Source organism: Carya illinoinensis, chromosome 1, assembly GCF_018687715.1.
Source record: "Carya illinoinensis cultivar Pawnee chromosome 1, C.illinoinensisPawnee_v1, whole genome shotgun sequence".
NCBI lineage: Eukaryota > Viridiplantae > Streptophyta > Magnoliopsida > Fagales > Juglandaceae > Carya > Carya illinoinensis.
The window spans coordinates 1106484-1118721 of NC_056752.1; the positions used below are offsets into that span (position 1 = coordinate 1106484).

General features: G+C 37.9%; 2 protein-coding genes across 2 annotated transcripts; both read left to right on the plus strand.

Moving 5' to 3' along the window:
- Positions 1-522: 522 nt before the first annotated feature.
- On the plus strand, positions 523-5158 carry LOC122304658 (ribonuclease III domain-containing protein RNC1, chloroplastic). The gene is made up of 5 exons (XM_043116917.1): positions 523-1484; positions 3144-3348; positions 3726-3926; positions 4413-4499; positions 4646-5158. The coding sequence occupies exons 1-5, from the start codon at positions 700-702 to the stop codon at positions 4961-4963; spliced, it is 1596 nt and encodes a 531-aa protein (XP_042972851.1). The 5' UTR covers positions 523-699; the 3' UTR covers positions 4964-5158.
- Positions 5159-6220: 1062 nt separating this feature from the next.
- LOC122304668 (casein kinase II subunit alpha-2-like) lies at positions 6221-11428 on the plus strand. Its single transcript, XM_043116928.1, has 10 exons — positions 6221-6585; positions 7306-7435; positions 7790-7984; positions 8700-8857; positions 9425-9515; positions 9648-9713; positions 10187-10269; positions 10506-10569; positions 10656-10724; positions 11136-11428. The coding sequence occupies exons 1-10, from the start codon at positions 6278-6280 to the stop codon at positions 11193-11195; spliced, it is 1224 nt and encodes a 407-aa protein (XP_042972862.1). The 5' UTR covers positions 6221-6277; the 3' UTR covers positions 11196-11428.
- The last annotated feature ends 810 nt before the right edge of the window (positions 11429-12238 follow it).

The following is a 12238-nucleotide window of genomic DNA, read 5'->3' on the forward strand; positions in this document are numbered from 1 at the left end:
GGACCCAACATTAAAAAAACACACTATTTTTTCTAATTCAAACAATAATATCATCGCATTTTGCCATCTCAGCTGGCGTGCACGGAACCTTCCCCCCGTCATGCTTGCAAATAGACTTTTTGTTGAGAGATATGGACAAGAGGTTTTTTTTCCCTTCCATGGGTGTTTTCGGCTGTGTGCCACGGTTCCATTGTTGGTCCTATGGGTGTGCTATGTGGCAAGAAATTATTGGATGCTGTTTTCAATCCTTTAATAGTGTGACCCATTAGAAGATTTGCTCTAGTTCAGAAATATTATATGTAATACAAAAAAATCTGTGTATCAGAGAGAATTAAAGATGTATTTTTTTTTTTCTTTTTTTGACATCTAAATACTAAATTGCGTGGTTTAAACTTAAGTTACAAATCTAATAACATGGCTTGAACTTGTAGGGCATCTCTCGAATACGTGCATCAATTACGGCGTCGTTTCTCTCGCTCAAACTGCCACTCTGTCTGAGTCTTGCGCAAAATATCTCCATCAGACGGTCCCGTAGATAGCATCATCAAGTCGTTTCTTATCCGCTATCCCTGCGAAAGCCCCCTCAAAACCCTCTCTGCTTCACTGCGCCCGAAAACTCTTTCGCTTCAATGCCACTACATCAGGTAATTCGTACTCCTTGATTCTTCTCAACTCCTACACTTTGGATTCCCCTACTCAATGGAACTTTCATCTTCCTTCGTACACTTGCACACATGCAACAATTGCTCTTCTTCATCCTCCTTCTTCCCCTTCCCAATCCAAACCCACCGCAATTCCACCAACCCCACGCGGAGAATCCATCGTATCTATGCGGTGGCTGTCGACCCACAAAAAGAACTCCCCAAGAACAGCCCCCAGAGGCTTCTCAAGGAGCTGGCCGAGCGCAAAAGAGCCACTTCTCCCAAGAAGAAGTTCCCCCCTAAGAGGTTCATTCTGAGGCCCCCATTGGACGATCAGAGATTAGCCCAACGGTTCCTCAACAGCCCCCAGATGTCCCTCAAATCGTTCCCCTTGTTAAGCTCTTGCTTGCCGTCGTCGCGGCTCAACTTCGCCGACAAGACCTGGATGGAGGAGTACCTGCTCGAGGCGAAGCAGGCTCTGGGGTACCCTTTGGAGGCCTCGGACGAGCGGTTCGGGGACGATAACCCGGCGAAGCAGTTTGATACTTTGTTGTACTTGGCCTTTCAGCACCCCGCGTGCGAGAGGACTAAGGCGCGGCACGTTCGGTCGGGCCACTCGAGGCTTCTCTTCTTGGGGCAGTACGTGCTTGAGTTGGCGTTTGCGGAATATTTCTTGCAGAGATATCCGAGGGAGTCCCCGGCTCCGATGAGAGAGAGGGTTTTCGGGTTGATTGGGAAGCGGAACCTGCCCAAGTGGATTAAAGCCGCGAGCTTGCAGAACTTGGTGTTTCCGTATGATGATATGGATAAGTTGAAGAGGAGGGAGCGCGAGCCGCCCGCGAAGTGAGTTTCTTACTGTTCTTCATTTTAGTTCAAATGCAAAACTTTCGCTGTTGAACAATGTGGTAATTAATTGAGTGGGCGTCTTAGTAAGTTGAAATTTATAGTCTTTGCAGAAGTGGGTACTGTGGTATTGTTATAGAAGACTTGCTGTGCATTTGATTCGTCATTGATTTGATTGTAATGGTAATTGAAGTTAAGAGTGTCTCTTGCTAGACCTATAAAAAAAAAAGGAGTGTCTCTTGCTAGAATTTCCCATAAAGTTGCTTCTAATTGAATGCTAATCTTAAGAGTGTTGCTTGATTCACAGATGCCTGCACCTTTTTATAGGGATGCCTAATGCACTCTCTATGATATCCCATATCGGGGGAGTGTAGGTGGTAAATGGGATTCCACATTGTTTGGGACGTAGAAGTTTTTTGTTCTTTATAATGAATTCAAAGGGCTCTAATTGTACCAGTCCTTTTAGAGTATACCCAAATGTGGCCTGGGCCTTCTTTAGGACATTACAAAATAGTATTAAAGTCAATCTCAATGGGAAATGTGGGATTCTAGCTGTGCCACCTATATGATGGAATGGTTCAACGAGGATGTTGAGAATTTATGATAGGAGATTGTAATACCCCATATTGAGGAGTATCGGTGGTGAATTAAGGAGTATAGGTGGTGAATAAGATTCAACTTTGCTTGGGAGAGAGAAGTCCTTGCTTTTTATAATGCATCCAAGGGGCTTCAATTGTACCAATGACTAATCCTTCAAGTACAGGCCCATATGTACACTTGCTTGCGTTAAAAACTCTTGCCTGGAAACGTTCTCACATAGGCTCAGAAATTCATTTCAATCGTTCGATGAAATGAACCATTGGAAGCTAAAGCTCATTAATGCGTGCACCAAGTAAGCAATCACACATAGGCTCATAAATAACAGTTAGGCTCTGAGATTGTGCATTCTTGCCTTCCAACATGGTATGCCTTAACCGAGTACATTAGGCATATGGTTGCTGATGGCATGGAGCATCGAGATGGTTGCATGTTTTTCTTTATGCTCCTTATTTACCCCATATGAGTTTCTGTAGACATGGTTATCAAAAAAAGAAAAACAAAAGCAGCCACAAAGTGTCCATATATATATATTTTGGTTATTGAAACCAAGTCCCAACTAATGAGCAAGAGGTCGCTATCGTCAGAACTATATTTGTGTGACTGCCTCTAATGAACAAGAGGTTGCAATAGTCAGAACTGTATACGTGATGGTAGCAGAATTAGTTCAAGTCAATCACTTCCTACCCATCTATTGGAGGTGGAAATTTGATTGTCCGAAAAAATGTGCCTATAGAAATTCAGCTTAGACTTATCGATGGTACAGTACTCTATGCTATGAACTTGGTTATTCTGGACTATGAATACCCTATCTGACAATTGAAACGCCACATAACTATTATGTAATGAGAACAGTTGAGCAAGATCTTGCCTTCGTGCAGTGGATTAAAAGTTAGCTATGAGTCTTTTGTTTGCTGTTGTAAAATCATTTACCATGATGTGTTTGATTTTTCCCATGAGAATTCATAATTGACAGGCAGAATATAGACTTTGTATTTGTTTAACACTCATAATTGACGGGCAGAACACTCTTGAGTTCTAACTTTGGTATGATGGGAGCAGGTGTGTATTCTGGGCTTTGTTTGGTGCAATATATCTTTGTTTCGGTATGCCAGAAGTATATCGGGTTCTTTTTGAAGTGTTTGGCATGGACCCAGAAGCTGAGGACTGCCAACCAAAATTACGAAGACAACTTGAAGATGTAGATTATGTCTCTGTTGAATTTGAAGGCAAAAAGCTCAGCTGGCAGGATGTTGCAGCCTATAAAGTAAGCTCTATTCCTTATCAAAAATAAAGTAAGCTCTATTCTGTTTCTGTATTATTTCTCATTCTGTTTCTGTATTATTTCTCCACCAAATGTAAACACGGAGTCTAATCTTGTGCATGTTATAGGCACACCCAAGCTTGACATATGTGGACTATTGACTAGATGTTTTAGACTGGACAAGTTTCTAGATTTGGTCGCTTTGAATTTGATTTTTGAATTATAAAAGGAAAGTAATTTTGTAGTCTAATTATGTTAATCAATATTTAAGTGAGTAGGTGGTCTTCAGTATATTTGGTTGCTGAATACAATATGAATGTTGAAACTCTAATCACGTTGGAAGGAATCCCACATAATTTTTCTTTTTAACCTCTTCACAGCCTCCAGAAGATGCTCTTTTTGCACACCCAAGGCTCTTCAGGGCTTGCGTTCCACCAGGCATGCATCGGTTCAGAGGCAATATATGGGATTTTGAGAGCAGACCCCAAGTTATGCAAACACTGGGATACCCCTTAGCAATGAAAGATCGAATTCCAGATATCACTGAAGCCAGGAACATTGAACTTGGACTTGGGTTGCAGGTAGTTCTTTTGCTGCCTCTTATTTCACTTTTCCTCATCCTTCCTAAACACATGCGTCTATTACCCATTGATTGTAGCATGTTGTTTTTTTAATGCATTTATGATGAAGTTTCGAAGAGGTTTAGGGAAAAATTATATAAGCAACTGTGCTTGTAGATAAAGTTGACTTGCCTGATATCCTTTACAATTGTTTTCTTGTTCTATGATTAGTGCCATACAATTGATGCACAGGTAAAGTTCAATGGTGTACACTTGGTGTGCCATTTTATCAACCATTTCTCAACACCTTAAACTCCCAATCATCACGATTCGTATATGGTTCAGAACTTCTACTTGGTATTTTTTGATATATATATATATGAAGTCAATTCAATTTAATTTTCTAATACCTGCTTTAAATTATATATGGTTAATTGTCCGACATTTGTGAAATTTTACTTAGCTACTGTATCCCTGATGTACTGTTAATTTGTCATTGAAATACAGCTTTGTTTTCTACATCCATCAAAGCACAAGTTTGAGCATCCACGCTTTTGCTACGAGCGATTAGAATATGTTGGGCAGAAGATCCAGGTAATAAATGTTTTTGCAATGCAATCCTCATGATAGTTACCAATGCATTATCGCTCGGTTTAAAAGCACAACCCAGACTTTGCTTTACCCTTATAGAATGTGGAGGAAAGGAGACATCTTGATATTTGTGGCTTTGTCTGGTTTAGGATCTTGTGATGGCTGAGAAATTGTTGATGAAGCATATAGATGCCCCTGGTCTGTGGCTACAGGAGAGGCACCGGCGGCTTCTTATGAACAAGTTCTGTGGGAGGTATTTGAGGGACAAGCATCTCCATAGCTTTATCATTTATTCTGAGCAGGTTCAAGATGCATACGAGCACAATCGAAGACTAAGGAACCCAGCTACTACTGCTGTTCAACAAGCCCTTCATGGGCTAGCATACACTGTTTACGGGAAGCCCGATGTAAGACGCCTCATGTTTGAGGTTTTTGATTTTGAGCAAGTCCAACCTAAAGCCGTGTGAAGATGTAAGGGCACAAATATGAATCCAGGGTAACATAAGATGAAAGCATTTGCATTCTCTACAGACTTGACCCTTTTTAACAAATGAGGTATACTTCCATCCACCATCTGCTTGTAGATCCAGTTCGAGTTTGTCTTAACAGGGCTTATGTAATGTAGATTTTTAAGTAATGTTGGTTGGTTATTTCAAACTCCATCAAATGCTTTGAACTCAAGTGCCATAAAAGCTTTGGGTTCTAAAAAATTTCTTCTTCGCGTGGGCATTTTTTTTGTTTCCTGACAAATCTGGACCCCAAGACTGATTGCTAGATATGGAAGGCGTGTGTAAAGAAAGGAACATACCACCCAAGCTTCAGGACCAGCGTGAAAAGCTTCTTCAAGCCCAATTTGTGAGGATAAAGGCTCTATATCTTTCTTGTGCTCGTCGTCTGAAAAAGATAGGCGAAAGCGCCCGAATGGTTGTTATGTTTTGTTTGGACGTTGTTATTATAGAAGAATAGCCAGCATTTTTATGGGTTAGGTATTACCGTGAACGCCACCGAAGGGTTGACAATTGATTTTAATATCATAGCAGCTGGACGTGAAAAGAGTTGTTCTCTTAACATATCCATCACCGATCAAACATAAAAGTTGACAAGACTCCAAACATAAAAGTTGACAAAACTCCAATTCCTTTCCGATGCCGAAAATTATCTTTTTAAACTTATTTTTCTTTTACTTATATATTCTTCTTTTAAAAAATATTGTTATACCTTATAAATTTATCATTTTTGTCCCATTATTGACGGGTAGTGATTGAAATATAAATTTATTTTAAATGCATTACATCAACATTATTACTATTTTAAGACTAATAATAATAAATATTTAAGACGAAAGAAACATTATTATTTTTTTGTTGATTTTTTTTTTATTATCTCTAGCTTGTAGGATAAAATCGCTTAAAATCTAATTGGGATCTAGAAAAATAAAGTATAATTTATTGTTATCCATCTAAATTTTGCAAAAAAATAAAAACAAAAAAAAACTGTAAAGAGTTTTTCTATTCATTATTATCACACATTATATTTATTTTTTATTTTTATTTTAAATTAATTGAATTTTTTTATTTGTCGTTAATACATCATTTATTTCAGTGTGATATATGATGTACGAAAATAATGATTCGAAAAATCTATACGAAGGGAATCTAATATATATGAGTTGCCAACGTCAGCAGATTCTCAACACCAATAATAAATTCGATTCATCCAGATAATTTCATGCCCTTGCTATCGTGCAACGTGTAAGTAGTGATGGGCTTCTGTCGCGGCTCATGAGAGATGCAGCACTTTTAGCCCTTCCCCGCCTCCACCTAGTCTGCACCCTCCTTTCCTTGGTTTCCCCGGTTGCGCAGTCCCCTATCCTGCGCAACCCCTCTTTTCCAAACCCTACCCACGACGCGATAGCTATCACCTCCTCCTCCAGCAACGGCAGCAATAAGGTCGATACGACCAACCTCATCGAGATCTCGTCTTCTCGCGCCCGAGGAGCCATGTCGTCCAAAGCCCGTGTTTACGCTGAAGTCAATGTCGTGCGGCCCAAAGAGTACTGGGATTACGAGTCTCTCACTGTTCAATGGGGGTATAAAATTTCGGAATCCCCAATATGAAACCCTTTTTTTCCTCCTGATTTTGTTTATTTATTGGCCCTCTTGTTTGGTTGGTTAGAAAATTTTGTAATGAGGATTACAGAAAAGATTAAGATTTTAAATCATAGGCTTTATGTCTTAATAACCTGAGCTTCTAATTTTTAAAAATAGGTAGTAAAGATCCTTTTCTGTTTTTGCTATTTTTCATAACTACCAAACAGAGCGTAAGATTTTTAGTTTATTATGTATCTTCTTCGATTAATTAGCATCTAGAGGTGAGGTGTTATGATCGTTAGCCTAGCTCGGTTATATCTTCTGCCCTATATGAAATAAGATGAGAAAAGCCTTGATGTGATCACATCAAGGCGGCACTTGAATTGCTGTAGTTACAGGTATTTTTTTTAAAATTTTCCAACTGCGGAAGTTCTATCTGTCGGGCTGGGGTTGGTATATGTGAAATAAGATGAGAAAACCCTGATGTGATCACATTGAGTGTGAAGTGAATGGATTCAATTGATTAATTCTTGGTTTCGGATTGGGGTTGGTATATAGAGAATATTTGACGTGATTTGGTTTGAGAAGGGAATGATTAATGTTGTTCATGTAATGCTGAAGTATCTTTACTTTTTCGTTGTTAATGCATTTTTTCTTTCTTTCGTGGTTATGTTAGTGATCCTTTGAATTTCTGAGAAAATTCTGTGTCTTCTTTTCAGTGATCAAGATGATTATGAGGTTGTGCGGAAAGTTGGAAGGGGGAAATACAGTGAAGTTTTTGAGGGCTTAAATGTCAACAGCAATGAGCGGTGCGTAATCAAGATACTCAAGCCTGTCAAGAAAAAGAAGGTGAATTTTAATTGTGAACTCTATCTTTCAGGACAGTTAGCATGTCAGCAGAGTTGGTTTGTTTCTAAAGTACTACATTTTACATGATTTGGCGCTTTGTTTGAATTTTTTATCATGTTGTATTTATCATAATCCAACTTTGCCAATGTGAGTGGAAACATAGTGTTAACAAATGCGTGAGCTGTAGAGGATCATCTATGGATTGATTTAGATATTGTAAAAAAAAAAAAAGAAAAAGAAAGATATTGTACACTTTTGCTTGCTCTTGTTTGCCATTCATGTGGTTTTTCTCTGTAAATGTAGGCAGATAACAATTAAGGATCAACCATGATGTGCCTATGTTCCCTTTTGCAGATAAAGAGAGAGATAAAAATTCTTCAGAACCTTTGTGGGGGCCCAAATGTTGTCAAGCTTCTAGATATTGTCAGAGATCAGCACTCAAAAACTCCTAGCTTGATATTTGAGTATGTGAACAGTACAGATTTCAAAGTTCTTTACCCCACATTGACTGATTATGACATACGCTACTACATATATGAGCTTCTCAAGGTAATTTATGTGCTCACACTTTCTTCCTTCGACACAGTTGCTCATTTATGAATCTTGCTGGTAAATCTATTGCTTACTTGAGATGCTGCAATATTTTTTATGGGAAAAGAAATAAGACTATAGAAGGTTAACAGCTTTGTGGGAGGGAGAGGAATCACGTTCATTAAATTTACAATCAGGAGTGCTGATTGTTCAAACTTGCATTTTCCAGCTCCCTTCTTGAGTTTTGTTGCTTAATTTGGGAAAATTGGGATTTAACATCTCTTGAGAGGACATAATTGACAGGATCTTGGTAATGTTCCCTTATTTCATCTGTGTGAAGTCATTATGTGGCTAGTTTTTTTTTTCGGTGGGGGAAATTTGGTCTAACACCCCCCCTGCTATGCGATACATAGGTCTAGCAATTTTGTTTAGAAATAACCCCCGATGATGATTTGATTAGAAAGAGAACCTTTTGTTATTTTTCTGAAAAAATAACCCCTATGTTATGATTTGATTAGAAAGATAACTTTTGTTATTTTTCTAAAAGTTATCTTTCTGTCCATCAACGTTAACTGAAAAAGTGCTGTAGATTCAAAAATTTCTACTTATTTAATTTTTCCGTTGTTATTGATTGAAACACTTCTTTAAATTGTTTTCCTAAGCAGTGACCTTTCATTGGTGTTGTAAATGCATTTTTACCAGCGGGACTAATTCTGATAACTTTATATTGCAGGCTTTGGACTACTGCCATTCTCAAGGAATAATGCACAGAGATGTCAAGCCTCACAATGTTATGATTGACCATGAGTTGCGGAAACTTCGCTTGATAGACTGGGGTCTTGCTGAGTTTTATCATCCTGGCAAGGAATATAATGTCCGTGTGGCTTCAAGGTACTTTTCTAAGAGATTAAAAATTTCCTACAGATTAAAACATGCATCGTTTGAAAGCTTGCATTTAATGATCTTAGTCTTACAATAAGTTTTCATTATAGAACATTTGTAAGCAGGATGTGGGGTATGCTTGTGTCTAAAACCTGGCTGGGAACATGAGGAGAATATCTGGTACATAGAACACCTGTTACAAAACACTATAAAGATAGTCTGAACTTTCTTATATAATGTAAGGTATATCGTTCAGTTTGATAGAATTGCTTGTACGTGATAATATCAATGGAAATAATATTAAATGGAATTAGTGGTTTTAGATACGAATGAGTGCACAAACATCTTTTATAAATCTTTACTTTGGCGGATGCACGAATAGAATTGCAGCTTATTCATCATGGGGTCTGCTTAACCTAAATTTGCATTATTGTCTGATACTGTGTTCGCAGCGAAAGATCAAAAGGGGTTTAAATGTTTAAAAAAGTGTACTATAAATGTAAATTTAAGCTGATTCTCCAAACTGAAAATTCATCCTTCTGAAAAGATTGAGTATTTTCTTATTTTATTTTTCAGATACTTTAAGGGTCCGGAACTTCTGGTTGATTTGCAAGACTATGACTATTCCTTGGACATGTGGAGCCTTGGCTGCATGTTTGGTGGAATGGTAAGAATTACAATGGTGTAAAGTCATTTAAAATGTCACTTGGATAAGCATGTTGTTCTTTGGGTACTTGTGCATGCGCTTTTAAAGAGTATTATATAGTTAGCTTGATCATTTCAGTTTCTGCTTATGTAGATATTTCGCAAGGAGCCATTCTTTTATGGTCATGACAACCATGATCAACTTGTCAAAATCGCCAAGGTAGTGATTATTCTGATTTGGCAAAAAATTAAAATTTATATAAATCTGTCACATGAAAATTAAATTGTATTTTATCAAGTATTAGCAGTTACTGTGGATGAGCTGAAGCAATTCTTCTACAATACTTTACTTTCTTGGGCCTCAGCCATTATTTGTAATATGGACAATCTTCATGACTTGCTTGTATCTCTCACTAGTACCTAGATATAATTAGGCATGCTCCTTGTATACTACCGGTGTACTTAGGCAATGCCTTTTATATCAATAAAATTTTACTTTTACCTATCAAAAAAAAGTATTAGCAGTTACTGTGTTTATGACTCCTGTTCACTATCTTTTTTCTTTTTTTGGGTGTTCATGGGATTTAAGTGTCTTGGCTAAACAGTAGTTCTTCTTTCCAAATGATCTTTGATGTTACAATACTTTTCTTCCCCAGAAGAATTCCTGTATGAATTTAGTTGCTTGCTCTCCAGGTTCTTGGGACTGATGAGCTAAATGCATATCTGAATAAGTACCATTTGGAGCTTGATCCTCAACTTGATGCACTTGTTGGGAGGTAAGTTGGGATGAGCTTTCTCAACCTTGTAGAGTCAGTTCTTCACTACTTGGTAAAAGATAATTTACTAAACCAAGACTTCCATAAGAATTTATAATATGTAATGGTCCATTTTTGCCTCAGAAGTGCTGCAATTAACACAAAAGATTGAAGTCCCTTCCATTCAACAAATAATCACATGCAGCCTCAAACTTTCTGTGGTCACTTGTTATTAATGTGTCCAATACCTTCTGCAGGCACAGCAGGAAGCCCTGGACCAAATTTATTAATGCAGATAATCAGCATCTAGTTTCCCCTGAGGTCATTTTCTTTTTTCTTTTAGATGAATCAAATTTTAGCTTATCAAGGTAATGAATTGATTTTTTTTAAAATGTATTTGAGTGCAGGCCATTGATTTTCTTGATAAGCTCCTCCGGTATGATCATCAGGACAGGCTAACTGCAAGAGAAGCCATGGTAATTCTGTTTGTTCTATTCACTACTACCTCTCTCTTTTTTTATCCTTCGTTGATATTAATTGATAACATAATCCATGCTTTCATTGGCTTCCGTTACTGATATAAAATAAAAGATAAAAATAAAAAAATAAAAAAAAAATAAAAAAACCCTTCATTTGGTTCAATCAAATACTGATAAAAAGGGTGGGGTTCAATCAAAATATAGTTCCATGCTAGAATAGAAATAGAATATTGTCAGGGAGTATTCCTGGCCGTTCTTGTTGTTTTGGACCGAGTGGGAAATAGTTGTTATGTTCCTTCGATTGAAAGTTCCCTGACATGCGAATTTTTTGTTGACAAGGTCAGTAAATCTCATTATATTCTTGGGTATACTAATCTTAGTGCTGCCATGCTTATGTTGGTACCGCAGGCACATCCATATTTCTCTCAGGTGAGGGCAGCAGAAAGTAGCAGGATGCGTACGCAGTAGGCTGTTTGTATGCGAACAAACCAGAGGCCATGCTATATGGAGTATGTATCATAACGTCTATAAAGTTTTATGGCTGCCTCACTGGAAGTAGGCAGTGAAACTTGTGTATGGGAGGGGTGGGGTTCTTAAATGATTTTGTGAAGTCTGTTGTTTCGGTTGAATTAACATTTGTGTTCTCAAGCCTCTCCTCGGTATCGGAAGGTTTACAATTTCACCATCGTCTTTCTTTTGAAGCCCTTCACCATTCACTTTGTCGTCAGTTAATGAATACCTGTTAAAATTCAAACTCCGGGGTTTATAAGGTGAAGTAGGAAAGCAACCGTTCAATTTCTCAAGCCCTCATTAGGAACAAGTACATGAATATGTATCATGAAACCAGATCAGGTTAGTAGTACAAACTTAATTGGGTTTGGTACAATTTTAGAAAAGTCAATCGGTTTTAAGCACAGGTTGGTACATGGTTTTTCATTTTACAATGGAATCACAAGTTCTATCCTCAACCATCTCAACTCAGTTCCACGTATCCCATATTAGAAATTTAAACAATAAAAGCCCAAAAATCCAAGAATTAGAAGAAAGAACCATATACTTCATCCCCTCAAAACTCTCAATTCCAATGTGCCATCATGCGATGGGTCAAAGTCCCCTTTGTAGAGAAATTTACGGGTGGTCAACGTCAATCCCTCTTGCACGATGATCGGGGCCCGGCCCCCGGGGAAGTGGCAACAGCTGGCCTGCTCTAGACGAACGTAGTGTAGAATAAGGAGCGATCCTTACTCTTTCAATCTATATTTTAATGTTTATTGCCTTAGTTATTTCACTTTTTATTTTGTTATTGATTTTTAGTGAGTAAAAAAAACGTATTCCTAAAAGTAAGATGTTTATGCTTATGGCACAACCTATCAAAACAGAATCCGTAATGGATCCAATTCCAACAAAGATGGATACACAGGATTTATTCCACATCCACGGGAATATGGGATAACACCAATTCAATGGGTATAGTTCATTGAAACTGGAACCAAAACAGTTGCCTAACAAAA